Below are 25,359 nucleotides of genomic sequence, written 5' to 3'. Positions count from 1 at the left end.
CATTAAAGTGCACGGGGCGGGGGGGCCCGCCACAGAGCCAGCCGCCCCAAACGTCCACGGTGCTGACATGGGGACCTGAGGCCCCGAACGCTGCCTCCCAGGAAGAGTTTGTCCTGGAGACTCTGAAGCAGCCCGTCTCCTGGCTCGCGGCTCAGCTCCCCACGCAATCTCTAGATGCCGGGTCTACACCGGCTCTGCCCTGCTGGCTGATGGCTCCCTGGCCCGCCCACCAAGCACCCGCCCGACCCCAGTGAGTGCCTGTGATTCCTGGGGAACCTTTGCTTCAGCAGGAGGTCGAACAACACACTCCGACGGGGAAGACGCCTTTCATCTTCATATTATCTCGGGTCATCCCCGAACACATGGTCGGGGGATCGATAATTAAGAAAGAAATGAAACCAGTTTCTTGTTTCTCTGAGACCGTAGTTAATAATGACCCAACGTGGTCCTACATACGTTCTGTGAGTGTATTTTCTCTTCCTTGTGATTTTCTCAGCAGCGTTTTCTTTTCTCCAGCCGACTTTATTGTAAGAATGTAGCACATGACGTGTGACACAGATCAGTGATGCGTTAGCCGACTGCGGCCGTTATAGGGAAGGCTGTCGGTTCGCAGTAGGTTCTTAGTACTTACGTTTTGGGGGAGTCAGAGGTGATGTGTAGATTTCCAACAACGTGGGGGTCGGCACCTCGACCTCCGCATCGGATGCCCTGATTTGTTTTCCAGAGGTATGGCCCTCACAAAGGGAGCCAGAGAGGAAGGCACGAGATGGCAGGTGCTTCTGAGGAAGGAGAGCTCTGACCCGCGATCTTGCCACGCTGTTTCTTCAGAGGGATTTTCTAGTCCTCAGGGGCCCGGAGAGGACCTCAGTGCCCCGGGAGGATTTGACGACAAGTAGTCAGTAGTCTCTTGATGGTGGCAGACTAACACAGCGCACCTGGGTGGTTATGATTCGATTATTTGGACTGTGATGGCCACGAGGTGTTGACTGGCTGGGGCGTTTCTCAGTTACAGAAAAATGCCTGGCTCGGTCTACGTGGCCCGGCCGGGCGGATGTGCGAGGCAACGCTGTGGACGCGCTGGGTAGCCTGGGTCTCTAAGACAAGATCGCGTGTTCTAGAGGTGCAGCGAGGACTGTAACAGCGCCCGTGAGACAACCCCAGTGGACTCTCCAGTGTCTGGAATTGGCTCACGTTTCAAGTTCAGCTGACTACAGTTGTTGAAACACTCAGCAGACATGTGACCTGCTTCTCTGGTTGTTCTCAGCTGGCCCACAAAGGAATCTGGCCTCCCTGGCCGTATTAGTCGACTATGATGGAATTATGAAATATGGAAGGTTTGGGTTTGAGAGCGGACGGCTAAGAAAGAATTCTTGAGACGTTCTTGGTGCTAAAAGGCAATTTTATTAAAGCACGGGGACGGGACCTGTGGGCAGAAAGAGCTGCCCTGGGGTCATGAGGAGTGACTGATTATATACTTTTTGATTGGGGGGTGGTGAGGGATAAGTAGGTCTCTAAGGAATTTGGAAGCCAGGCTTCCAGGACCTTGAGGGGCTGGCTGCTGTGAAGGACTTTTAATCTCCAATAAAAAAAACACAAAGAGTAAGGCGCGAAGGGCAGCGGTGAGTTCCTTGAAGGAAGGTCACGGTCCGCATGCAGGTGTCTGTCAGTGGGCTTCGAGCCGTAGGGAGATTGCACTGAAGGCACGCTTTCCTTGCCTGTATTCTCCTCTCCAGGCTGTGGCTGCTGTAACAAGTACCATGGACTGGGCAGCCTAAGCAACAGGTGTTTCTTCCTCACGGTCCTGGAGGCTGGACGTCCAAGGTCAAGGTTGGTTTCTTTTAAGACCTCTCTCCTTGGCTTGCACATTGCGTCTTCTGTGTCCACATACGGTCTTCCTTCCGTTTCTGTGTCCTGATCTCCTCTTCTTAGAAGGACACTAGACCTTTTGGATCAGGGTCCACACGCCTGACCTCACTAGACTCGATTACCTGCATAGAGACCTTTCTCCAACAGGGTTCCATTCTGAGGTCCTGGGCGTTACAGCCTCAACGTATGAATTTTTCAGGGGGCACAGTTCAGGCCATCACAGTCTGTACTTATAAATGATGGTTGTGTTTTTAATTTCTGTGTGGATAGGATCATAGTCTACGTTTCCTTTTTTCCAAAAACTCTGTGATATTTTTGAGGTTTATTCATGTTGATCATTTAGTTCTATTTTATTTACTTTGGGTGCCGAGTGGCATTTGCTGGTATGAAAATACCAGTTTATTTTTCCACTCCCCCACCAAGAGCCAAGTCGGATAATTTCCATTTTTTGTTCTTTTAAGCAGTGCTCAGTGGAAAACCTGTGTCTTCCCATGAACATATACTAGAGTTTATTTCTCTGTTTAGATACTTAAAAGTGCAATTGATGGGCCATAAGATATGTACATTTTGAAATTAACTCGGTATTGACTAATTCTTCTCCAAAGTGGTTGAACTTCTGTATTCTCTCTCTAGCGATTTAGCAGAATTTCTCTTTTTCCAAATACTCCCCAACTCCCGTTGGATGCGGTTTGGCACACTTATGCTATTTGTAGGAGTGAAGAATTCACTTATGTGATGAAGAGGAAACGTCTCTCCATCATGTGCATTAACCTCGATATACCTCTGGTGCTAATTCTTTCTGAGTGTGTAGGTCAGAGGCATAGCCTTCGGGTCTGTGGCCTGTTTTGAGGTCGTGGTGTCTTTTGTTCAGCCAGAATTTTCTTACTTAGATGTAGTCCAACCTATTGATTTTTACAAGTACAACGTATGGATTTTTGACCTCCTGGAAAAATGCCTTTGCAGTACAAGTAAAAGCACAGTCTCCTGCATGTCCTTTTGAAACTTACATAGTTCAGCTTTTTCCTGTTTTGGTCTTGAATTTATTTTTGTACGCGGTATGAGGTGATCCGTGAGTTGGCTGGCAATGCTTGTTCCTCGTGTCCGGCTGCCCGTCCCTGAGCCCCTGCGTGCTGGGCCAGGCTGCTTGCACAAATGGGACCACTCCACCGAGGGCTAAGGTGCCCGTACCTGCCCGGTTTTCCTTTATTTCTGTGTATTTCCTTCAAAAGGTTTTATCGTATTTTCTGTAAAGTCCTACACATTTTGTTACACTTACTCTTTATACTTCACGGGTGGTCCTTTCTTCTCTTCTCTTGCCTTTCCCCCTTCTCTCTCTTTCTCTCTCTCTCTCTCTCTCTCTCTCTCTCTCTCTTTTTGCCATTGTAAATGCCATCTCTTTAAATGGTTTCCTCTTGGGGTGCCCGGCTGGCTCAGTCAGCAGAGCGTGAAACTCTTGATCTCAGGGTTGTAAGTTTGAGTCCCCCCTTGGGTGTAGAGATTACTGAAAAAGAAAGCCTTTAAAAAACGGTTTCTTGCCGATGTACAAAAACACTATCAGCTTTTGAATATTCACTCCTCTTTCCGGCAACCCGTCCCAACCGTCTGGTTAGAATTAATAAATTGTCAGTACGTCCTCCCAGATTCTATAGAGAATTATACTCTCTGCAAACCATCGCAGCTTGTCTACGTTTACTTCTACAACGTCTTGTTTGAGTTTAAAAATACTCATCTCATGTTCTCTTTAACGCTGCCCCCCCGCCCCCTGCCGGCAGAGGCTCTGGGTGTGGCCCTGGCTCCCACGTGCCCGCTCTCTCTTCCTCAGGCCACATCTCTCCTTGGGTTTTGAAATTGTGGACTGAGAGCACCTCTGGAGCCTCGCCCGTTCCGTGCGGACTCCTTGCGGCCTGGCTCCAGATGCGTCTGTCCCCGGGAGCCCCGCGCGAGCCCCGCGCGTCTGCCAGGCGGCTCCGGTGTCTTCCTGGCGTGGGAACAGCTTTCGTGTTCAACTTCACTTGAACCCAGTGCCAGGGTAAGTTCCCCCAGACTCACAGAAGGGACAGGTCTGGCATGTTCAGTTATTAGGGATGACTTTGTTTATTTTTTATTTTTTATTAATGTTTATTTATTTTTGAGAGGGAGAGAGAGCACGGGCAGGGGGAGAGGCAGAGAGACAGAGGGAGACACAGAATCCGAAGCAGGCTCCAGGCTCCCAGCTGTCAGCACAGATCCTGACGTGGGGCTCAAACTCGTGAACTGCGAGATCATGACCTGAGCCGAAGTCGGACGTTCAACCGACTGAGCCGCCCAGGCGCCCCTCAGGGATGACTTAAAAAAATATTTTAAACCTGAGCCGAAGACAAGTTAGACCAATGTCCTTATTCTTATGTTGCTCAGTGGATTGTTCGGTTTACCCCTCTCCGAGGCCACTCAGTGGTCCAGCCTCACATGGCCGGCTCAGTCCCACTCCCTCAGCTCACGAGGGCCAGGCTCTCCTTTCCTGTACCTCCGTGAGTGTCAAAACCTGCCATGAACAGCAAAGAGACAAACAGCCCAACTGAAAAAGGGCCAAAGATGTGAATAGACCTTTCTCCAAAGAACACATACGGGTGGCCAAAAGGCACATGAAATGATGCTCAGCATCGCTAATCGTTAGCAAAATGCAAATCAAAACCACAAGGAGATCCCCACCAGGATGACTATAATAATAAAAGAAAAATGCCAAGTAACAAGTTTTGAGTGAGACCGTGGAGCAGTAGAACCCTGGCACGTTGCTGGTGGGAGTGCAAGGTGGTTCCCCTGCTGTGGAAAAATCTGGCAGTTCTTCAAAAAACTCAAACTCGACAATTCTCCTAGATATGTACCCAAGGTTGCTGGCAGGGGCGACTCGAACCAGGGCACGTCTGGTTCACAGACACCAAAAGGTGGGAGCCGCCAAGCCTCCATCAGCGGCTGAGCGGATGAACAAGTGTGGTGTATCCATACCGTGGAGCCCTCGCGGCCATCAGAAAGGGACAGAGTGGAGGCGTGTGCGTCGAGCTAAGGAACCTCAGAAGTGTCCTGCTGAGGGGGAGGGGCCAGACACCAGACACCAAAGCCGTCCACTGTGTGGTTCCTGCGATGGGGAAGTCCACAGTGGGCAGCACGTACGTCTCACTGGTCACGGGAGCCGGGGGGAGGGGCCGTGGGCGTGAGTCCTGACTCCTCAGGCTTTTCATGTGGGGTGATGAGAATAACTGGAAGTGGACGGTGGGGATGGTTGCACGGCGGCATGAATGCGCTTCATGACACCGTTCATTTCAAAATGGTTAATTTTATGTTACGTGAAATTGGCCTCAATTAAATGTTTTTGAAAAATATTTTGAACGATTTTTTGGAAAAATTCAAAGATTACAGAGACTGGAAATCCCCGGGGGCAGCTGTGGTGGCCGTCCAGCCCCGTGGTCCCCATCCTTCACCCTGTGGGTCCCCCTTCCTTCTTATGCCTTCCTTCCTTGCCCCTTCCTTCCTTCCTTCCTTCCTTCCTCCCTCCCTCCCTCCCTCCCTCCCTCCCCCCCTCCCTCCCCAAGCCACTCTGTTTCTCTGTCGTCTGTAAGCGTGCGCGGTGAGGTCCTTCTTGCTTGGATTTCTCTACTGCTTGCAGGATGAGCATGTTCTCTGAGAGCCCCCCACCATCTATTTTGCTGTGGACCCCACCCCTGGGCCCCGGGGAGGGGAGGGAGCGCCGGGCTGCAATCCAGAACACCCCCTTTTCTAGTGCTGGCTTGGCTGCCCCGGAGACTAGTCACATAGCCTCACGGCCCTGCTTCATTAGAGAAGACACAAGCCGCAGGCCAGGAAACGGCTGACAGGGGGCGGGTTTCCTGGCAGATGCCGTCACATCACCTGTGTCACCCTTCAGGGTGAATAAAGAGGGTTCTGTGGAGCTGTGGGCCCCCAGGAGAGGGAGAGGAGGGCCTGCTAAGGGCAGGCTGGCTCTGGAAAAAAGCCCTGCCTTCCTGGTGATGAGCTGAGCATTTCATTCCTGGGGGAGCACAGACATCTGTGAGCCCCCACCGAACAAAGGCCGGTCCTGTCCTGCAGCAGGCGGCCAGGCTGGAGTCCCCGTGGCAGACGCGATGTCAGTGGGGAGGGAGAAGCCAGGACTGCAGGACACATGGACACGCAGACTCAACACAGCGCTTGGGGGTGTGTGTGGGGGTGGGGGGGTGGATGTGTGTGTGCCCAGGTCACCCAGCGTCCAAAGACGTTTAAGCATCGACACTGCAGAGGAAGGGGTGGATAACCTTGCATCGTACATGAACTGTTTGGGGAATTTCTAAACGGCTCCAGAATGACAGGATCAACATTGATTTAGGGCCTAATTGTTTAGAAGAAATAGAATTCAGATGGGGCCCCCTCGTGGCCTCCCCAGTCAGCTGGTGCGTGGCCGCAGACCGAGTCTCTGGCGCCACCTGCTGTTTGTCTGTGGCCACGCCTTCCCGCCAGCCAGAGTGACCGCAGTCACTCAGATCTAGTCCGATGCCTCCAGGGTCAACTCCTAAAGGATCACAGACCAGAAACAGGACGCCAGTGTTCTCGATGACGTCTCTGATCTGGGGTCGGCTGGGGCACACCTTCCTTTTCCTGCATCAACAGCATCAGTGTCACCCACACTGATCATCTGCTGCCTGCCAGGTGCCTAAAATGTGTCACCCCACATCCCCACCCCCCCCCCCCCGTAAGGCAGGTACTGCCCCAACTGTGCAAATGGGGAAACTGAGGCCAAGTGGGTAAGTAACTTGCCCAGTGTCTGGTGGCCGGAAACAGCCTGCCAGCAGGTCGGGCACCTGAGCTCCACCCTTGCGGCCACCGCACCTGCTGAAGCAGCCTGGGAGCTCGGTGGTCAGTCCTGTGCACCTGCGTTAATTTAAAGCAACAGCAATACTCCAGGCAAATCAGGGCTTAAAGTGCCGAGCCTTTCCCGAATCCCACGTTCTAGTTCCACCGAGGAGATAATAGTGTATATTCGTTCTATCAACTGCTCACCTGGCCAAGTGTGCTTTTGAGGACGGTGCACACAGTCTGTGAGGTCCTCCACCGTCTGGTAAACAGGGACTCTGGGAGCGAGCCAGACCCCTTGGTTATTACAAAGTTGGCTTGTCAGCTTTATATACTGAAAGGCCAATCTCAAAGGACCCACAGAATCAAGTGAAGCTTGTTCATCCAGACTAGAAATTCCAAACGCTGTAGGCACTACAGTTGGGGGCCTTTCGCTCGTCCGTGGCACATGATTGCTTTCGAGAGCTTTGCAAAAATCTTCAAGCCGTATTTTTTTCCAGAATGGTGATTAATACCTTGTCTAGGTATTTCTGATACTTTTCTTTCAAGTTCGGAAAACACATTTGCCCCCGTTCATTTATTTTCCACACACAAGCTTGACAAGTTTCCTCTTCGTGGAATACGCCTGGATTACAACGTTTCTGTGGAGGGTTTTATGCTGTGGCCTCTTTGGTTTTTCCCTGGGGATCTGGCCGTGATGCTCCTGGAATCATGCCAGGTGCATTTGGACTCAAATACAGTCACAAGACTGATGGGAAGAGGAAGGACCGGCCTGACTCCTCTCGTGATGGAAACCTGGCTTAGCATCCCTCCTGCCCTCCCTCTCCTCACCTCTGCCTTCTCCGTGTCCTTCCCCACCCACCATAATCACATGGGCTCCGAGGGAGGAGGGTGGGACCTGGGGGGACGTCCTGTCCACTCATCTTCGATTGGAAAGGAGTAGTAAGGACGGGGATCAGCACTGGTGGAGTTGAAAGGCCCCCACCCCGCACGTTTGGCTCAGGAGCTGAGCCCGGCGGCTGACTACCAAGTAGACTGAGCCCTGTCACCTGATGCCCCTTGTCACCAAGTCACCTGATGCCCCTGTTTAATTCACTGACTCTTACTTGCAAAGGGCGCGGGGTCTGGAAAACAAAGGGCAAAGAGGATTTGTGACTGTAAATGAGAGACTCTGCAAATTAATCTCGTGTTTTCAGGGAGAGCCCCTCAAATACTGAATACCCTGTATGCACGGTCCTGGGGGCTTCAAGGCAGCCGGGGTTAGGGGCGTCACGCGTGGGGTGTCCCCTGTCAGCCCCTGTGGAAGGTGACCAGCTGGTGGGCTGGTCACGGTGTTGAATAAGACCACGGATGAATGTGTGGTCCTGTGGGACTTTGGGGATTTTCATTTCTTGCTTTCGGGCATTTATTTGTAAACACACCATTTATGTTGCGTCAGGCCTCACACTCTTTCTCAGGTTACAGGCACCAAATCATAGTGGCACAAACCAGGTGGGCAACTGTGGGCCTCAGTCCTTGGAAAAAGGCATGGCCTCTGGCGGGTTTGACGCAAAGGTTCTAAGGCTGCGCGTACGTCGCCGACTTGCTCTCCATCCCCAGGCAGGCGCCTTTCCTGGGTAAAACAAGCAGCAGCCCCAGACTCAGAGCATCTGCGAAGCTGGCCCCCAGGACAGAGAGGGCCGGAGCCCTGGGCAGGCCTCACATGCCCACCTCTGAGACGACACTGTGCCCGGAGAGTGACCAGACCCGGGTCACGTCCCTGCACACGGTGATGGCTGATCACGGCAGGGACGCTGTCTCCTGGGCTTCTCGGAATTCGTTCCCCGTAGAAAGACCGAGGCGGGCTGCTGGGGACAAGACCCTCAGGTGTTTGCTCTACGCGCCCTGTGCAGTGCCAGCCGGTGTGCAGGGAGCAGAGCCCGTGTTCGTGCTGTTTAATACTGACCGTCCAGCCAGGGGACACGGGACAGGGACAAGGAGGACAGCAAGCATTCTCAACCTGGACGGCACACGAGTGTCGCCTGGGAAGCACTGTAAATACTGAAATGCCCGGACGGTCCCTGCCCTTCGGATTGCTTGGGTCTGGGAGTTTGTAAAGCTCCGGATGTTTCTAACAGGCACTGAATGTCGAGAGCCAGAAATGAAAGGTGTCACTGATAACACTGCCGTTTGTAGGTTGTGTCGGGAGACGGGGCGGTGCAGGTTGGGGTTGGGGTGCGTTACCCAGGAGTGCAGACCTCTCTGGCAGCGGAATCCGAGGCCTTTCTGCGGTCGGCGCCGTGGGAGCGTTCTCCTAGCTCTTTCTTCTGACCTATGACCCCCAATTACTAGCGAGGGGCGCAAGAGACTAATTTGAAGTTTGGTTTCCTTCTTCGTCTCTTACTTCTCAGCGGGTAGGAGCCAAGGAGCAGAGAACAGAAGGGAAACGGGGAAGGATGAAACAGAATGGACACTGAGCCCCTGCGGCATGGGGCGGGCGGAGAAGAGACCAGCCTTGGTTTCTGGTCTCAAGATCCTAAAATGTGTCGCTAAGTAAACTCTTCAGGCAATTTCGGGATTTTACTCCAGCCAAAGAGAGGCTTGGGAAGAGGAGGGGAGGCCCGGATGTGTGTGTTCCTGGGCTTGAACGCCACGACTGAGCAAGTCTGGGTTTTCAGTATTCTTTTGGAGTGTGTTCACAGACGAAGGGCCTTCCTGCCCCAGAGCCCGGAATGACTGTCTTCATAGAATGGAGAGCGGACAGGTCACCTCAAAACGTTTGTCCAGGGGCGCCTGGCAGGCTCAGTCAGTTAAGCCTCTGACTCTTGATTTGGCTCAGGTCATGATCTCACATTCGTGAGTTTGAGCCCTGCATCAGGCTCTGTGCTGACAGTGAATCCTGCTTTGGATTCTGTCTCTCCCTCTCTCTCTGCCCCTCCCCTGCTTTTCTCTCTCTCTCTTTTTTTAAATTTTATTTTATTTGTTTTTGAGACAGAGAGACAGAGCTCAGTAGGGAAGGAGGACACACACACACACACACACACACACACACACACACACACACAGAATCCCAAGCAGGCTCCAGGCTCTGAACTGTCGGCACAGAGCCCGACGCGGGGCTCGAACTCATGAACCGTGAGATCATGACCTGAGCCGAAGTCGGACACTTTGACTGAGCCACACAGGCGCCTCCCTGCCTCTCTCTCTCTCTCTCTCTTAAAAATAAATAATCATTTCAAACAAAACCAAACGTTTGTCCAGTTCCGTTAGGGGCAACTGTGGTAGTTAAATACGATGCATCTGGAGACGAAACAAGTAACTGGTTTTGTTTCTTTGGTTCTTTTGGTTGAGTTTTGAGGTTGGTAATAGAAGCGTCATCACTTCCTTTGGCTGAAGGGTAAAAGTTTCACAAAAGTGTGTAAGTTCCCCTCTTTCGGTGTGGACTGCAAGGCTTCCTGAGGGCTCGAGAGCGTCTTCACATTATTCAAAGTCATGTGGAGATTAATGTTTCGAAGCAAAAAGCTCCCGGGCGCGGTGAGTGTCCGCGTAACTGTGCTCAGCGGCAGCCCTGCTCCCGTGAGTGACATCCTGTGACTTAAAGGACTCTTTTCTCCACTTTCTGCCTCCACAGGGCAAATGTGACTCCGCCTCGCCTGGGACCAAGTCGGCCGCGTCACTAGAGGTAAGAAATGCTGGCTTGTTTTCTTCCTCCAGGATGCGAGGTTCGTTCTTAGAAGAGGGCGGGGCGGGAGGCTCCCTTTCGGCTTCGTGGCTGGTGGTGAGCCCCCTGGAGTGGGGGAGGGCCGGCCGCGTGCCTGGGGAAGCGGGGACCCCGCACCCCGAAGCTGCCGTCACCTGCCGTCGTGGGTGAGGGGCAGGTGCGCCCTGCGCTGCGCAGTAATGCGTCCTTGCAGCCGGGGTCTGCCTCGTGCGCTCAGCTGGGAGCGTTCTGCTGTCTGCGAAGCCAGCGCATGTTGTTCTGAACTTGGGGGTCTCCGGGGACACCATGCGTTGTACCTTTGAAAACTCTACTGCGTGCCTTCAAAATAAGCGAGAGTCACGACGGCAAGGGAGACCTCGAGGCAGGTCAAGTTGGGGTGGGGGGCTGGCCCCGTGCCGTCTGCCTGCGGGGTCGGTGGCCAGCCAGCTCCAGGAGCCTACGGGCCGCGTGCGGGGCTCGGGCTCTCACCCCGGAGCTTTTCGAGGGATTAGTCCTAAAACGGGCCCCTTTGGGCGAAGGTAGATTTCCCTCAATATTTCAAGCAGCGGTGTGGGTTGAACGGTAACGTTATAAATAAGAAGTTTTATGAGGTGGGCTGATGGGTGTTTTCTTCTCCTGACTCCCACGATGCCACCAAGTAGGAATGGCCACCCGTTCAGGAGACGTGATGGCGTCTCTGTTTGTCGGGCTAAATATTCACGGCAGGCATGGCAGGTACGGTGGGCCTGTCCCCACAGGTGTCAGATGGGTCATTTGAGACCTGGGTTTTGGGGCGCCTGGGTGGCTCCGTCGGTTAAGTGTCTAGCTCTTGATTTCGGCTCAGGTCGTGAGCTCACAGTTCGTGGGTTCGAGCCCCACGTTGGACTCTGTGCTGTTGGCATGGAGCTTGCTTGGGATTCTCTGTCTCTCTGTCTCTCTCTCAAAGGTAAATAAATAAACATAAAAAAACCCCCAAAACCCTGGGTTTTGCTCAGGTTTAGTTAAAGTATGTGATTACATCAGGCTATATCTGGTTCATGCTAAACAAAATACACATGGGGGCGCCTCAGTGACTCAGTTGTTTGAGCGTCCGACTTCGGCTCAGGTCATGATCTCGCGGTTTGTGAGTTCGAGCCCCAGATCAGGCTCTCTGCTGTTAGTACAGAGCCTGCTTCAGATCTTCTGTCTCTTTCTCTCTCTGTCCCTCCCCTGCTCATGCTCGCTCACTCTCTCTCAAAAATAAACATTTAAAAAAGTGGAAACACACAAAATACACACTTAAAAACCCTACTAAGCATCTGGCAGCTCTCTGGGGGCCCTACGTCACCAGCCTTGTTGGGGTAGGGGCTGTCCTGCTTGCTGTGCATCTCAGGAGCAGCACAGAGAAGCGATGGGCGTCTCAGCACCTCCTCCGTGGGTCTGCGAGTCCCGTGGGGCAATACGGAGTCCCGGCCGATCCCTGGAGCCTGTATTCCCGGATGCGAAGAAGCCACTTGTGTGAATGGTCAGTCTTGCATTTGATGGCTGACATCCATGCGAACAAAGCTTTCCACCGAACCGCACATTGTACCTTTTACATACTCGTGGTACTCCCGTGTCCATCTAATGTTTTATGAATAGCTCAACGCTAAGAACTTGGTTGAAGAAAAGTTCCTCTCTCCCATTTTCTTGTGTGAATTAGATCTTCCTCATCAGACACAAAAATGGTGTCCGTAGCATTGAAGGTTGGTGATAACTGATTTAGGGTCCTGTAACATCTCAAGGTGTTCTGGTTACTTTAGTTAAGGGGCTAGACAGGTGCCTGAATACTATTTCGCGTTGCCTCCTAATGTGAGTAAGCTCGGGGGCGAGCGTGTTGTAGTGGGAGGGGCGGCCCTGCTGCGCTTTCCTCATAACCGGTTTTCAGTCTTGCTTATGATCTGATCAAGAAAAAAATGGTTCAGCTCCAACCGGTGGTGGTTGTCAGAGCTCTACTCGGCTTTCTACGGTCGGTGAGGAACCGTGTCTCCTGGGAAGACAAAGTTTCGTCGTTCTGCCTGTCCTCTCCGCCCTCGGACCGGCCCTGGGCAGCAGGAGCGAGGAGTTTCCACGCTGCCTGTGGTCCTCGTCTCTTGGCCGCAGAGATGGACGTAGGCAAGTGGACAAGACTGTGTCTGGTGGGCGTGGGCGTCACTCGTGAATCATCCCCAGTGACCAGTCCCACACGCCTGTTACGGTAAGAGCCATGGTCAGAGGTAGAAGGATTTCCAAGAAGAACCATCTCTGTGGGGACCTTGTTTTCTGACCGTATTTGGGTCGAGGCTCTGGGAGGGCCCCGGAAGCAGTTGCAGAAGCCGGTGGCCAGCCTGACCCTGACCCCTCTAGCACTTGGCCATGTTTTCCGAGTCGCCTTGGGTTGATGGGCAGGGGTCCCTTCTTTCTTTTTTTAAACTTTTTATTTGTTTTATTATTTTAGAGAGAGTGAGCAGGGGAGAGGGGCGGAGGGAGAGAGAGAATCTCAAGCAGGGTCCGCGCTTAGCAAGCAGCCACGCGCGGGGCTCGATCCCACAAACCGGGAGGTCACGACCTGAGCCCACATCAAGAGTCGGACGCCCAGCCGACTGAGCCTCCCGGGCGCCCCGGTAGGAGGCCCCTCTTATGCTCAGGATGAACGCACACGAATCCAGCCTCATGCAGCGTCACCTGGGAGCATTCCGGATCTGGAAAAGGCGGTGAGAGCGGTGCGCGAGGCGTTTCCCTTCGTGTCTTTCCCCCCTTCTCCCCGCTTCTCTGCAGGTCTGTGTTCAGCAGACTGGTCGCCACGAGAGAGGATTGCAGGGTCTCCTGTCTGAAATCCTGGTGCGTTTTGGCTGCTGGGGCGTAAGCAGGTGCTCGCAGCGCCCTGATGAGAAATGGGATTATTTTACGAGGTGCCTTGTGGAAGCTGCCGATACGGCCGACAGCGGCGTGTTCCCGCTAAACCTGCAGGGGCCGTCGGTTCAGCAGCTAACTGAATTTCTTCTCCCTCTTTATGTGTTTGATTTTATAACAAGGAGAGGGGCGCCTGCGTGGCTCGGGCAGCTGACAAGTGATTTGCAGTTTACTAATGCAGCGTTAAGAGACGTGGACGTAACTATGTATCCAAGCAACTCGAAGGGATCTTTCTGTTTGAATTTGTAACTTGTCTTGTGGCTTCCTCCTGTACACTCACCTCCGTTGGGGCGCCTGGGTGGCTCAGTCGGTTAAGCGTCTGACTTCAGCTCATGCTGTGATCTCGCGGTTGGTGAGTTCGAACCCCGCGTCGGGCTCTGTGCTGACAGCTCGGAGCCTGGAGCCTGCTTCGGATTCTGTGTCTCCCTCTGTGTGACCCTGCCCCGCTCCTGCTCTGGCTCTGTCTATCAAATATAAGTAAATGTAGGGGTGCCTGGGTGGCTCAGTTGGTTGTGCGTCCAACTTTGGCTCAGGTCATGATCTCGTGGTCTATGGGTTCGAGCCCCGTGTCGGGCTCTGTGCTGACAGCTTGGAGCCTGGAGCTGCTTTGGATTTTGTGTCTCCCTCTCTGTCTGCCCCTCCCCTGCTCATGCTCTGTCTCTGTCTCTCTCTCTCCCTCTCTCTCTCTCTCACAAAAATAAACATTAAGCAAATTAGAAAAAAGATACTGACCTTCGTGAACCCGGAGAGGTAGGAGGCCCTCTGTGGCAGCAGGTGCTGAGAGCAATGTCATGGCCAAGCCAGGCACACCCAACACGAGCTCCCTGCTTACGGGTCAGCACCGACAACCTGCCGTCGCCCTGGCCACCTTCCCGAGGCGACTGTTCCTTCACCGATAGTGCACTTCACAGATGGGGAAAGGAAGTCAGAAATGACGCGATTTGCTCAGTCCTGCAGCTACAGGGTGCGGCTCGGCCTTTCAGACAAGCGGATGCTCTTTATGTCCTTTTCTACACGCCAGCTCGACACCTCACACCCTCTGCTCCAGTGTAGGCCAGCCTTCTCTAAATTGTGGTCTTGGGGGAGAAAGAAAAAGCACTATAGGCAATTATGACTGTCTTTTATGATTCCCTGGAGGTTAAATGAGGCTCTCATGTTTTATTAGGGGGCAGCTGATTTAGGACTACCCGCTGACGTGCACCGTGCCTGCCCAGGAGCTGTAGATGCGCCCTGGGACCCCGCTGTAGCAACATTAGGGGTGTTGGGGCACCCGGGTGGCTCCCTCTGTAGTGCATCTGACTCTTGATTTCCGCTCAGGTCATGATCTCACAGTGTGTGAGTTCGAGCCCCGTGTCGGGCTCTGGGCTGACAGCTCGGAGCCTGGAGCCTGCTTTGGATTCTGTGTCTCCCTCCCTCTCTCTCTCTCTCTGCCCCTCCTCTGCTCATACTCTGTCTCTCTTTCAAAAATAAATAAATAAACTTAAAAAAAAAAAAAACCAAAAAACACTAGTGTTATTAAAAGCATCAGAGGTGGGAGCAGCTGGGGGGACGCTGTTGGTGAGCTCCTGGCTGGAGACTCATGTAGGACCCACTGCTTGATGGAGCCCAGCCATGTGGGGGTGGGGGGGGGTCCCGGGGGGGCAGCAGCCCTGGTGGCACTGAGCTGCTCCCACCCGTGGTTCCCTGCTTCAGAAACACGATGTTGGAGTCTACAGATTTTTAAAAAATTTTTTTAAATATTTATTTTTGAGACAGAGAGAGACAGAGCATGAGCAGGGGAGGGGCAGAGAGAGAGGGAGACACAGAATCGGAAGCAGGCTCCAGGCTCCAAGCCATCAGCACAGAGCCCGAGGCAGGACTTGAAATCACACACCGTGAAATCATGACCTGAGCCGAAGTTGGACGCTCAACCGACTGAGCCACCCAGGGTCCCCTGTAGTCTGCAGATTTTATGTCCTTCCACTGTCAACACCCACAGTTGCTTCTACGGGTGTTTCCAGCTGAGGAGTCCGCATTCCTTTCTCGAGATGCACAGTGTTCGTGCAACACTGTGATTCTTCTGGATGTTTTTCCTTCTGGGCATTTTCCTTCCTCAGTGCACAGCGACCGTTCTTCACACCACTCCCTGCACCCCCTGTGTCGGCCAGCAGCGTGGCAGTGCCGTGGGGTTCAGAAAGGACCAGACTGGAGGCCCGTGCCTGGCACGTAGTCCCACCCTCTCCCCACTTAGCTACTTGGCAAACGTGACCTTGGTGAGACCGCGTTGCCTGCTGGGCGTCTGCGGACTGGATGCAATTGAAATCGAGATAAATGGTCAGAGCCTTCACGTACTTTGTTTTTCTTTCATACGTGTTTAGACATCTATGGACGTGCACACATAATAAGTATTTTATATGTTGATACGGTGAAGATATATTCATTGCTGTTGGTCTCCAGATTCCTTTTGCAAAAATTTTTTTTTATTTTTTTATTAGAGAGAGAGTGTGTGTGTGAGTAGGGGAGAGGCAGAGAGAGAGAGAGAGAGAGAGAGAGAGAGAGAGAGAATCGCAAGCAGGCTCTACCCTCAGTGAGGAGCCTAACTCGCGACTTGATCCCAAGACCCTGGGATCACGACCTGAGCTGAAATCAAGGGTCAGATGCTCAACCGACTGAGCCAGCCAGGTGCGCCCCACCAGATTCCTTTTACAAGCACTTCCCCTCACGTTAGTAGAAGCTGCCCATTCGTGTTGAATTCCTTTCCATTTTGCAGAGAATCACTGGTGCTTCAGCTCCTGTGCTTGGGGAGCCGGCCCCCACACGGCGGAGTGCTTCCCATCCTGACCCGTGCACCTGCTGGTTGAGCGCTAAACCTCCCGGGTTTAGCTTCCCGGGTTTAGCCTCCTCTCCTTCCCTCTCTGTCCCATTGTGATCCGCTGGTGCGTTTCTTGGGCCTAATTGTGCAAACACCCTAGTTCTGTGGCTCAGGGTTGGATGCCCAGTGTGACAGCAACAACTATCCCTTTAAAGCAGCGGCCAATCAATGGCGGGAGCCGTTATTTTTCAAAATAATGTCTTTGAAAAAGTATTTGGGACGTGAATAAGCCGGGATTGTCATGGAGACTTCCCATGGCATAAAATAGAAGGCAATCTCTTGCCACAGTCTCCATGACAACATTGAGTTCACGTGCTTACATATACCTGCAATTAAATTCCATTAAGAAGGAAAGGGCTGCATCTCAAAGCCACTAGATTTACCGTGACCGCTGTTTAGCTGGGGACCAGAGACCCGATCTGTTTTGCTAATGCATTTTCAAAAGCACTGAGCCTTCGATAACTACTTTTTCACCCTTCTGGGAGTTTGAGTTGTTAGGACAACTCAGAATCCTGTCACGAGCCTGGTGATTTTAGGACAGGATCATCCAGACGCTCGATTCCCCATTCTTCCCGCCCTGCGGCTTCTGTGCTCACCCACACTGCCACCAGGTGAAGACAGAGAGTGTCGGAGAGCACGCTGTTTCGAGTGATTCGGGCAAAATGTGTGGTGCAGAAAAGATGACATTTAAAAAAACATTTTCAGAGAGAGAGAGAGAGAGAGAGAGCACACACATGCGAGCGGGGGAGGGGTAGAGGGAGAGACAGAATCCCAAGCAGCCTCCTCACTGTCAGCACACAGCCAGACGCGGGGCTCGAACTCACGAATTGTAGATCACACCCTGAGCTGAAATCAAGACGCTTGAGCAGCTGAGCCACCCAGGCACCCCCCAGAAAAGATGACATTTTCGGCTGAGCTCTTTCCATGTTTTCTGTGGCGTGCGGTCCCCTGGGCCCGGGGAAAGGCGGTGACCCTCGTGCCCCCTCACGGTCCGCGGCCGGACCAGGCCGGGCATCTCCACGCGGACAAGCCCGCCGGGAGCTCTGCCGAACTTCTTTCTGATTTTGCCGAGTCGCTTATTGTCTGTCTCTTGGGATTCCTTCTTTTATGGAAGACCAGATAGATCCTCCCTTAGAAGTGGATGCGGAGGCCTTTAATTTTATTCCGCGTGGAAAATAAAGAAAATGTTTGTGGCTCCAGACAAGCCCGCTCTCCTCCGAAGAGCCACGACCCCAGGCGACGCTGATGTCAACTACGCTGCGAACAGCCCCCACGTGACATAAGCTTCTTTCTCAAGGGGCTGCGTGGGTTACAGACAGAACATAAACGGTTAATTCTCCTGCGTTTGTAATAACACTGCAACCTTAACGACCCTCCCTCCGCCAGACACAAACTCAGTAGAAAATTCTCAGTTCCCGTCAAGCCTGGGTAAGATATTCTTTTGCCAGAGTGAAGGACTGTCGACATAATTGAAGTGTCCAGGCAGGACCACTGGAGCCCGGGTTTTAAGGAACATGCTTGGTATTGTCCTCCTTCGACTCAGAAGTGCCGTGGAGTAGGGCTTGCAGATGCCACGTTCTCAAAGCCCCTGCAGAGCCGCCTGCGGGACGGGACTGGGCTGCGGGTCCGTCTGCGGTGTGAGCTGCGTCCTCCGTGGCGGTGGAGCCTGTTCCCAGAATGACGGCTTCTGTCTGTGAAAAGCTGTATATAGACTTTCAGATCCAGGACTTTCAAAAGGGTGAGATGTGGATTAATTTTAGGGGAAAGGAATGGCACGAGAATGTTTCTTAAGCTCCCGATGGTTTGAGAATTCAAGACTGAGACGTGCGGAGACTGTCTGGACCCAGGCAAACTAAGAGATGAGAAATTTGTTGTGAACAGGGAGAACACTCGTTTCTGTCACTTCCCCTATGTTAGTATTTTTTGCCAGCTTTCAGTAGCAAAAAGCAATAGATTTTTTAAAAGGGGCATTTTTCTCTACTGACATAATTCAGCCTATGAACAAACCATGCGTTTAAAAGATTTTTTTTTAGGTTTATTTATTTTTGAGAGAGAAAGAGATGGAGACCCAGTGCAAGTGGTGGAAGGGGCTGAGAGAGAGGGAGACACAGAATCGGAATCAGGCTCCAGGCTCCGAGCTGTCAGCACAGAGCCCGACGTGGGGCTCGAACCCACGAACCGTGAGATCATGACCTGAGCCGAAGTCGGACGCTTAACCGACTGAGCCACCCAGGCGCCCCCACCTAACAAAGTCTTTTTAATAAGAAGTATGATTAATACAAATTCTGCCTTAGAATTCCCCTCGGAATGGCTAACCTGGTAATTAGTCTTTCCAAAGCTTTCTACGTGTCTTCTGAGGTGTGTGTGTGTGTGTGTGTGCACACATGCACCCTTGCAAACAGGACATTTACCTGGATAAATGTGTGCTAATTGGTTCTGACTCCTGGGGGAAAGAACATACGGTATTTGTGGTCTGGAGACCGCAGAATGCATGGAAAGGGGTTTGGTTACAACAAAACGGACAGTCGTACAACTACTTTCATTTGGAAAAGACGTATCCTTCAAGATTGTGGTGTAAGGAAGGGACGGGCTGGCCACTGCTGTCCTGTGCTGCCACCTGTCATGTGTCCCGCCCTGAATCAGGGCGGGTTCTGTCCATTTCATCTTCAGTTTCCTCTTTGTCTTTGATGCCTTCTTCCCAGGCCCTACATTTTTATAGCAGTGCATTTCCACAGCCACTTCCGTGACGGTGACTTCTATTGTATCTGTCACCTAGAAGCTGATGGTCGGCTGGCACCTTTTCCATACTGCGGCTTTAGGCCTTCAGAGGAGGGGCCCATTTAGGTACCTACAGGAAGCTTTAGAAACTCCCAGAAGTCTCACCCAGTGTCCTCACAGGTCTGACCCTGCCCTCACTCCGTGCACACAGGTTGCATGCTCAGCCGTGGCCAAGACCAGGCTCGCGGGGAGGGACAGCCAGAAAGGGCTGCCTGTTCTCGGGAGGTGAGGGTGCTCCGTTTTCCCCAGGAGGGCAAAGCAGACTTTGTTGTTGCCCAGGCAGGCTGTACTCCAAGGTAGCCTGCAGTAGTGTGTACTTGAAGACAGAAAGTCGGCGCACACGTGTGTGCACAAGTGCCAGCACGTGCAAGTGCGTGCACACGCAAGTGTCAGTACGTGTGTGCACATGCACAAGTGTTGATGTGTGTGCACGTGTGCAAGCACAAATGTCCATGTGTGACAAGTGGCAGTGTGCACGTGTGTGCACATGTGCACACACAAGTGTTGATGTGCTTGTGTATACACACACACGCACAAGTGTTGATGTGTGTGTACATGTGTACGCATAAGCGTTGATATGGATGTGTGCATGTGCACACGCCCAAGTGTTGGCGTGTGCATGTGTGTGCAAGGACAACCATCGATGTGGGTGTGTGCATGCACAAGTGTCCGTGTGCGTGCATGTGTGCAAGCGTCGACGTGTGTGCCACGTGCACATACACAAGTGTCAATTGTGTGCGTACATGTGCACGCACAAGTGCCGTTGTGTGAGTGTGTATGCGTGTACACGCACAAGTGTTGATGTGCTTGCATATACACGCACACGCACAAGTGTTGATGTGTGTGTACATGTGCACGCATAAGTGTTGATGTAGATGTGTGCATGTGCACACACACGTGTTGGCGTGTGCAAGGACAACCATCGATGTGGGTGTGTGCATACGTGTGTGCATGCACAAGGGTCCGTGTGCGTGCATGTGTGCAAAAGTCGACGTGTGTGTGCCACGTGCACATACACAAGTGTCAATTGCGTGCGTACATGTGCACGCACCAGTGCCGATGTGTGAGTGTGTATGCGTGTACACGCACAAGTGTTGCTGTGTGTGCACGTGTGCAAGCACAAGCATCGAGGTGTGTGTGCAGAAGCGTCTGTGCATGCGGGTGCACGCGTGCACGCACAGGTGTCGGCGTGCATGTGTGTGGGTGCGCGCGGTGGAGGCGTTCCTCAAGGGGCTCAGACCGCGGACAGGGCGGTCCTTGCCTCGTCGGTGTCCGTTTGTTCACCGAGTGCCACCTGAGACATAAGCGAGCGTGTTTCCCGCCCTCCTCCCGAGTCCCCTCCTGGTGTGACGGCGCTCCGGCCTTGGCAGGTGGGCTGGGGGAGGGGCCTCCGGCCGACCCCTGCCGGGAGTCCGACAGCCCGGAACAGCCGACTCGTTGCTGGTGAAGCACGTGGTGTTGACGGCTGGCAGGACTCAGCGGAGCGGGCTCGCGCGCCTGGGCTCGGAGACATGGACGGCCTCCAGGCGCTGCTTCTCCGCTCTCTCCTGTCGCCTGGGAGCCCGCCAGGTTCAGGTGTATCTCCGCCAGAGCCTCGCGCCTCACGGCCCGCCCGCCGCAGCGCTTGGGCGGAGGACGTGGGTGCTCCCGCCCCCCGCTGGGGTCTGTGCCGCTGGCGGGCAGGGGCCAGGCGGAGGCCGGAGCCTGCAGGGGGGGCTGGAGGGATGGCTGGCTCGCCCTGCGGGACCGGTCCCCCGGGCTTGGGGCAGAGAGGACGATGATCAGGCTGCCGCACAGGAAACTGCAGAAACTGTTTCTCAGGAAGGTAAGTGGGCGGGGGGACCTCGCCCTCGGCTGGGAATCCCGGGGGAGGTCGCCACGGTTTTAATTTGCTGCCGGGAAATCACTGCTGTCCTAGATGTTGGGCAGCGAGCCCCAAGCTCCAAGCTGTTCCCGTGGGGCAGAGTGAGATTCCGCGCCTCGCGACGCGCGCCCGTGCCGGTGTCGCAGGTCACGGGGGACACCGAGAGCAGGTCGGCAGCTCCATTCGGACTGTTGCCGTTTTCACTTGCCTGGCTTTCGAGGGGGTGTTAGAGCCCGAACGGATACACTGTTGGCGTCCCCGGATGTATTTTCACCATCACGGAGGCCGCGTCGCTCAGTCGTCCTGCGATGTCAGAAGCAAAGGGAACAGAACGTGTCGAAGTTGACCTTTACTGAAACCGTTGCTGAAAAAGCGAAGTTGTAGGAGAGAATTGGATTTAGCAGTTTGCCCTTAAATTCTTTTTTTTCGTTTTTAAAAAACAGCGCTACTGTCGTAAAACGCACGTAACATAAAATTTGACCATTTAAATCGTTTTCCGGCGTCCCGTGCGGTGGCATTACGCGCGTTCGCTTTGCAGTGCAGCCGTCATCACTATGTGTCCAGAGCACTCGCGCCTTCCCAAACTGAGACTCGGCCCGTGACACGCCCTCCCCACTTCTCCCGCCCCCCCCCCCCCCCCCCCCCCCGCGTCCCCGCTTGTAGGTGAGATAACTCTAACACGTACAGTCCTGTGCGCTGTGTCAGGTTACAAAAAGCCGGCTCAGGCAGACTGACTGTAGGCTGTCTGTTGGATTTGTTAGGGAAGTTACTTTGAATTGTTATCTCTTTTTTAAAAATGTTTATTGAGTTTTGGGAAAGAGAGAACGTGAGTGGGGGAGGGGCAGAGAGAGAGGGAGACAGAGAATCCCAAGCCGGCTCCACGCTGTCTGTGCAGAGCCCAAAGTGGGGCTCGAACCCACAAACCTTGAGACAGCACAGAGCCCCACGCGGGGCTTGAACCTGGGAACCGCGAGATCATGACCTGAGCTGAAGTCAGATGCTTAACTGACGGGGCCACCCAGGTGCCCGTATTGAATCTCTTTAAAAAAAATTTTTTTTTAATGTTTATTTATTTTTGAGACAGAGACAGGGCATGAACGGGGGAGGGTCAGAGAGAGAGGGAGACACAGAATCTGAAGCAGGCTCCAGGCTCTGAGCGGTCAGCACAGAGCCCGACGCGGGGCTCGAACTCACATGCCACGAGATCATGACCTGAGCCGAAGTCGGACGCCTAACCGACTGAGCCACCCAGGCGCCCCTCTCTTTTAAAAGAGAATTATGAGCTACAGGTTTGTTTGTTCGTTTTTTTAAATCACCAGCACACCAACATAAGTATGGGATTTGTGAGCCTCAATACTTTTTGAAGAAAATCTGTTTTCTTTAACTTCATATAGCTTTTTTTACGTTGGACAAAATGTGTCTGTGCTTGCTATATGTAGATTTGGGGTTAATAAGTTTACTTGTAGATCTTTATACATGGAAATATTTTTTAAAGATAAATTTATGTTTCACTTGACAACCACTCCTAAAATACTGTTTTTAGTAGTTTTATAAGGTGAACGAAAGCTGTTTCCTTCTACTTTGGCGGTTAAGAAAACTGAGGTGTTAAGCTCGCAAGGGGCGTGCTCACGCTGTAGGAACATATGGACAGACCTAAAGGTAGAATTTGTGCCCCTGGGGGGCGCCTGAGTGGCTCAGGCAGTTAAGCGTCAGACTCCTGATTTCGGCTCAGGTCATGATCTCGCGGTTCGTGAGATCGAGCCCCGTGTTGGACTCTGCCCGGACAGAGCGGAGCCTGCTTGGGATCCTCTCTCTCCCTCTCTTGCTGTCCCTCCCGGACTGGTGCTGTTTCTGTCTTTCTCAAGATAAATAAATAAACTTAAAAAACTGTTTCCAAACATAAGATTAAAAAATAAGTAAGTGCTTGAGGTGAAGGACTTAAGGTAGAAAAATGAATCTGAAGTGAGGCGTGAGGTTGGTCCCCTAATTGAAGTCACGAGGGACAGCGTGCTTGCAGATGGCACGCCGTGGCCTTGATTCTGAGATTGCTGGTTCCCCGAGCAGCAGAACACATGGGGTCTGAGCCACAAGAAACAAACAAAAAGCCTAAAACCAGTTGTTCAGGTGAACACGTCTTTTTGTCCCTGAGCCCAGAGAGAGACATCCCCCCCTACCCCCACCCAGGCCTTCCTAGCGAGCCCACCGTGTGAAAAGCAGTGAACGGTATCCCCAACAGTGGCCTTCTGTTAAGTACAGGGCGTTTCTCAGTGATGTTTTTGGTGACGCCCCGAGTCGTAGGCTGGGGGGGTAAGACCACCGTACGAAGCGGAAGTCAGCCCTGCGCGGTCTGGGCGAACCGCTCTCTGAAGGTCTGACTTCACGCAGGGACACGGGAAGCCACCTGGAAGTACGCGTGGATGCGTCTCTGTAACTTTGGGGACGGATCGGTACATTTTGTTAGAATCCAGTGGCCCCGAGTTTGGGGTCCTTGGCAAGTACAGGAATGCGCATTTTTCGGCGCTGCAGGTGATGAGGAGGGGCTCATACCATTTGGGCACCGGAAAGGGTCTTAGAAACCACACCGCCCACGACTCCATTTTCTAGACAAGGAGACTGAGGGTCCGAGAAGTTGAAATGCGCCAGGTCACCCAGAGAGGGAGGGGCAGAGCTGGGGCCCTTCTGAGCTCTTCCCTTTATACCGCGATGGGCACACATGTCAGGGGTCAGCACCGCCACCAGAGAACCGCGATGGTGACCCCTACCCGCCTCTCTTAACCATTCTTCATCTTCACAGTGTCTTCATTTGACACTTTGACCTGTGGGGGGGCTCACCCTGGGGGCGCTGCTCCTCCCAGCGTGAGCCGGTTTCTGGAGACAGTGAACAACTCACTCGGAGAGCACCTTTCATGGGGAAGCAACCCATCCAGAGCCACGCCCAACCCTGCCCTGTGGGGCTCTCGTGCTCTGGGCCACTGGCCCCCCACCCTGTCACCCCAGGGCAGGTCCTGACAGCTAGCCCCCCACCTGTCACCTCAGGGTAGGTCCTCACAGCTAGTCCCCCACCCTGTCACCCCAGGGTAGGTCCTGACAACTAGCCCCCCACCCTGTCACCCCAGGGCACGTCCTGACAGCTAGCCCCCCACCCGGTCACCCCAGGGCAGGTCCTCACAGCTAGTCCCCCACCCTGTCACCCCAGGGTAGGTCCTGACAACTAGCCCCCCACCCTGTCACCCCAGGGCACGTCCTGACAGCTGGCCCCCCACCCGGTCACCCCAGGGCAGGTCCTGACAACTGGCCCCCCACCCGGTCACCCCAGGGCAGGTCCTGGCAACTAGCCCCCCACCCGGTCACCCCAGGGCACGTCCTGACAGCTAGCCCCCCACCCGGTCACCCCAGGGCAGGTCCTGACAGCTAGCCCCCCACCCTGTCACCCCAGGGTAGGTCCTGACAACTAGCCCCCCACCCTGTCACCCCAGGGCACGTCCTGACAGCTAGCCCCCCACCCGGTCACCCCAGGGCAGGTCCTCACAGCTAGTCCCCCACCCTGTCACCCCAGGGTAGGTCCTGACAACTAGCCCCCCACCCTGTCACCCCAGGGCACGTCCTGACAGCTAGCCCCCCACCCTGTCACCCCAGGGCCGACTGAGCCACCCTGGGGGCCAAAGGCAGGCGTTTTTAAAAGCAGTTCATATGGAGGGTTATTTAAAAGGCCATTAATGCAAAACATTTACTACGTTGTTATTAAAAAGTGGTTGCTGGAAAATAATGACCCACGTCAAGGAAAGAGGAGGAGAGAGGGTTGCAGAAAGTATAATTCACTAATCGTTTGCCCATTTATCGATTCTCTTCCCATTTTATCAATGAAAAATTCTGTTCGAAGGAAATTGATGATAGTGAAGCCTCACAGAAATTGAGCAGCGGGTTAAAAATGCAAGCAGCTGGAATCTGAGGAAAGAACACACACGTAGTTAGTTCTTCGGATGGCCCGGCCTGGTGTCCCTGTGCGACTCCTAAGGACATCCTGTGGCTCTTAAAACCCCCTGACCTTCTCGGATCTGTGAAGGCACAGACCTGTCCTTCATTTCTCTGCTTCTAGTAAAATATTCACCCCCAGCAGCACACGTTTGTTTCTGGTGATGGTGCGTGTGATTAGTGACATTGTATTTTAAGAATGGGCAGTTGGATCCAGTTTCTGTCGTGAAGGTTGTGAATGTAAAGAAAATACTGAGACGGCATCCAGTTAATATTCAAGGCTGCTTACGTGGGACAGTACAGCGGCGATTTTAAGTGTGTTATTGGGTCTTTACGGAGATTGGTTTTCTGGGGTTGTGACTGAAATTTTCTTTGCAAGAGGCTTGTTTGGAAGGGAAGCCAGGAGAGTATGGCTGCATCTCTCTGTTCTACCCAAGGATGATGGCTCATCTGTTCTATAAATACTTGTGGAGCGTCTGCTCCAGGCTGGGTCCTGGGGGTGCAGCTGTGAGCCAGGTAGATGGGCCTGCCCTCTCCGGCTCACGGTCCGGCAGGACAGCCAGCCCTCTGCCCTTGGTGACCCACGGGCTGCAACAGGGACAGCACGGCCCCGGGGAGAGG

The 25,359-nt window shown here is 53.4% G+C and overlaps 1 protein-coding gene across 3 annotated transcripts in view; it reads left to right on the top strand.

The window, feature by feature from the left end:
• Positions 1-25,359, top strand: part of RPS6KA2 (ribosomal protein S6 kinase A2) — a 349,946-nt gene that overhangs the window by 44,511 nt on the left and 280,076 nt on the right. Inside the window, exons 1-2 of one of the 3 annotated variants that reach the window (XM_060617075.3) lie at positions 10,075-10,197; positions 10,295-10,345. In XM_060617075.3, the coding sequence (XP_060473058.1) occupies positions 10,156-10,197; positions 10,295-10,345 (93 nt within the window). In that variant the 5' untranslated portion in view covers positions 10,075-10,155. Of the gene's footprint in view, positions 1-10,074; positions 10,198-10,294; positions 10,346-18,337; positions 20,728-25,359 lie in introns of those variants that run through there. The other 2 variants (XM_078447561.2, XM_060617077.3) reach the window with 2 other exon arrangements.

Source organism: Panthera onca, chromosome B2, assembly GCF_046562875.1.
Source record: "Panthera onca isolate mPanOnc1 chromosome B2, mPanOnc1 haplotype 2, whole genome shotgun sequence".
Lineage (NCBI taxonomy): Eukaryota > Metazoa > Chordata > Mammalia > Carnivora > Felidae > Panthera > Panthera onca.
Note: the sequence above shows the minus strand (reverse complement) of the source record. Positions and strands in the feature narration are given on the sequence as shown.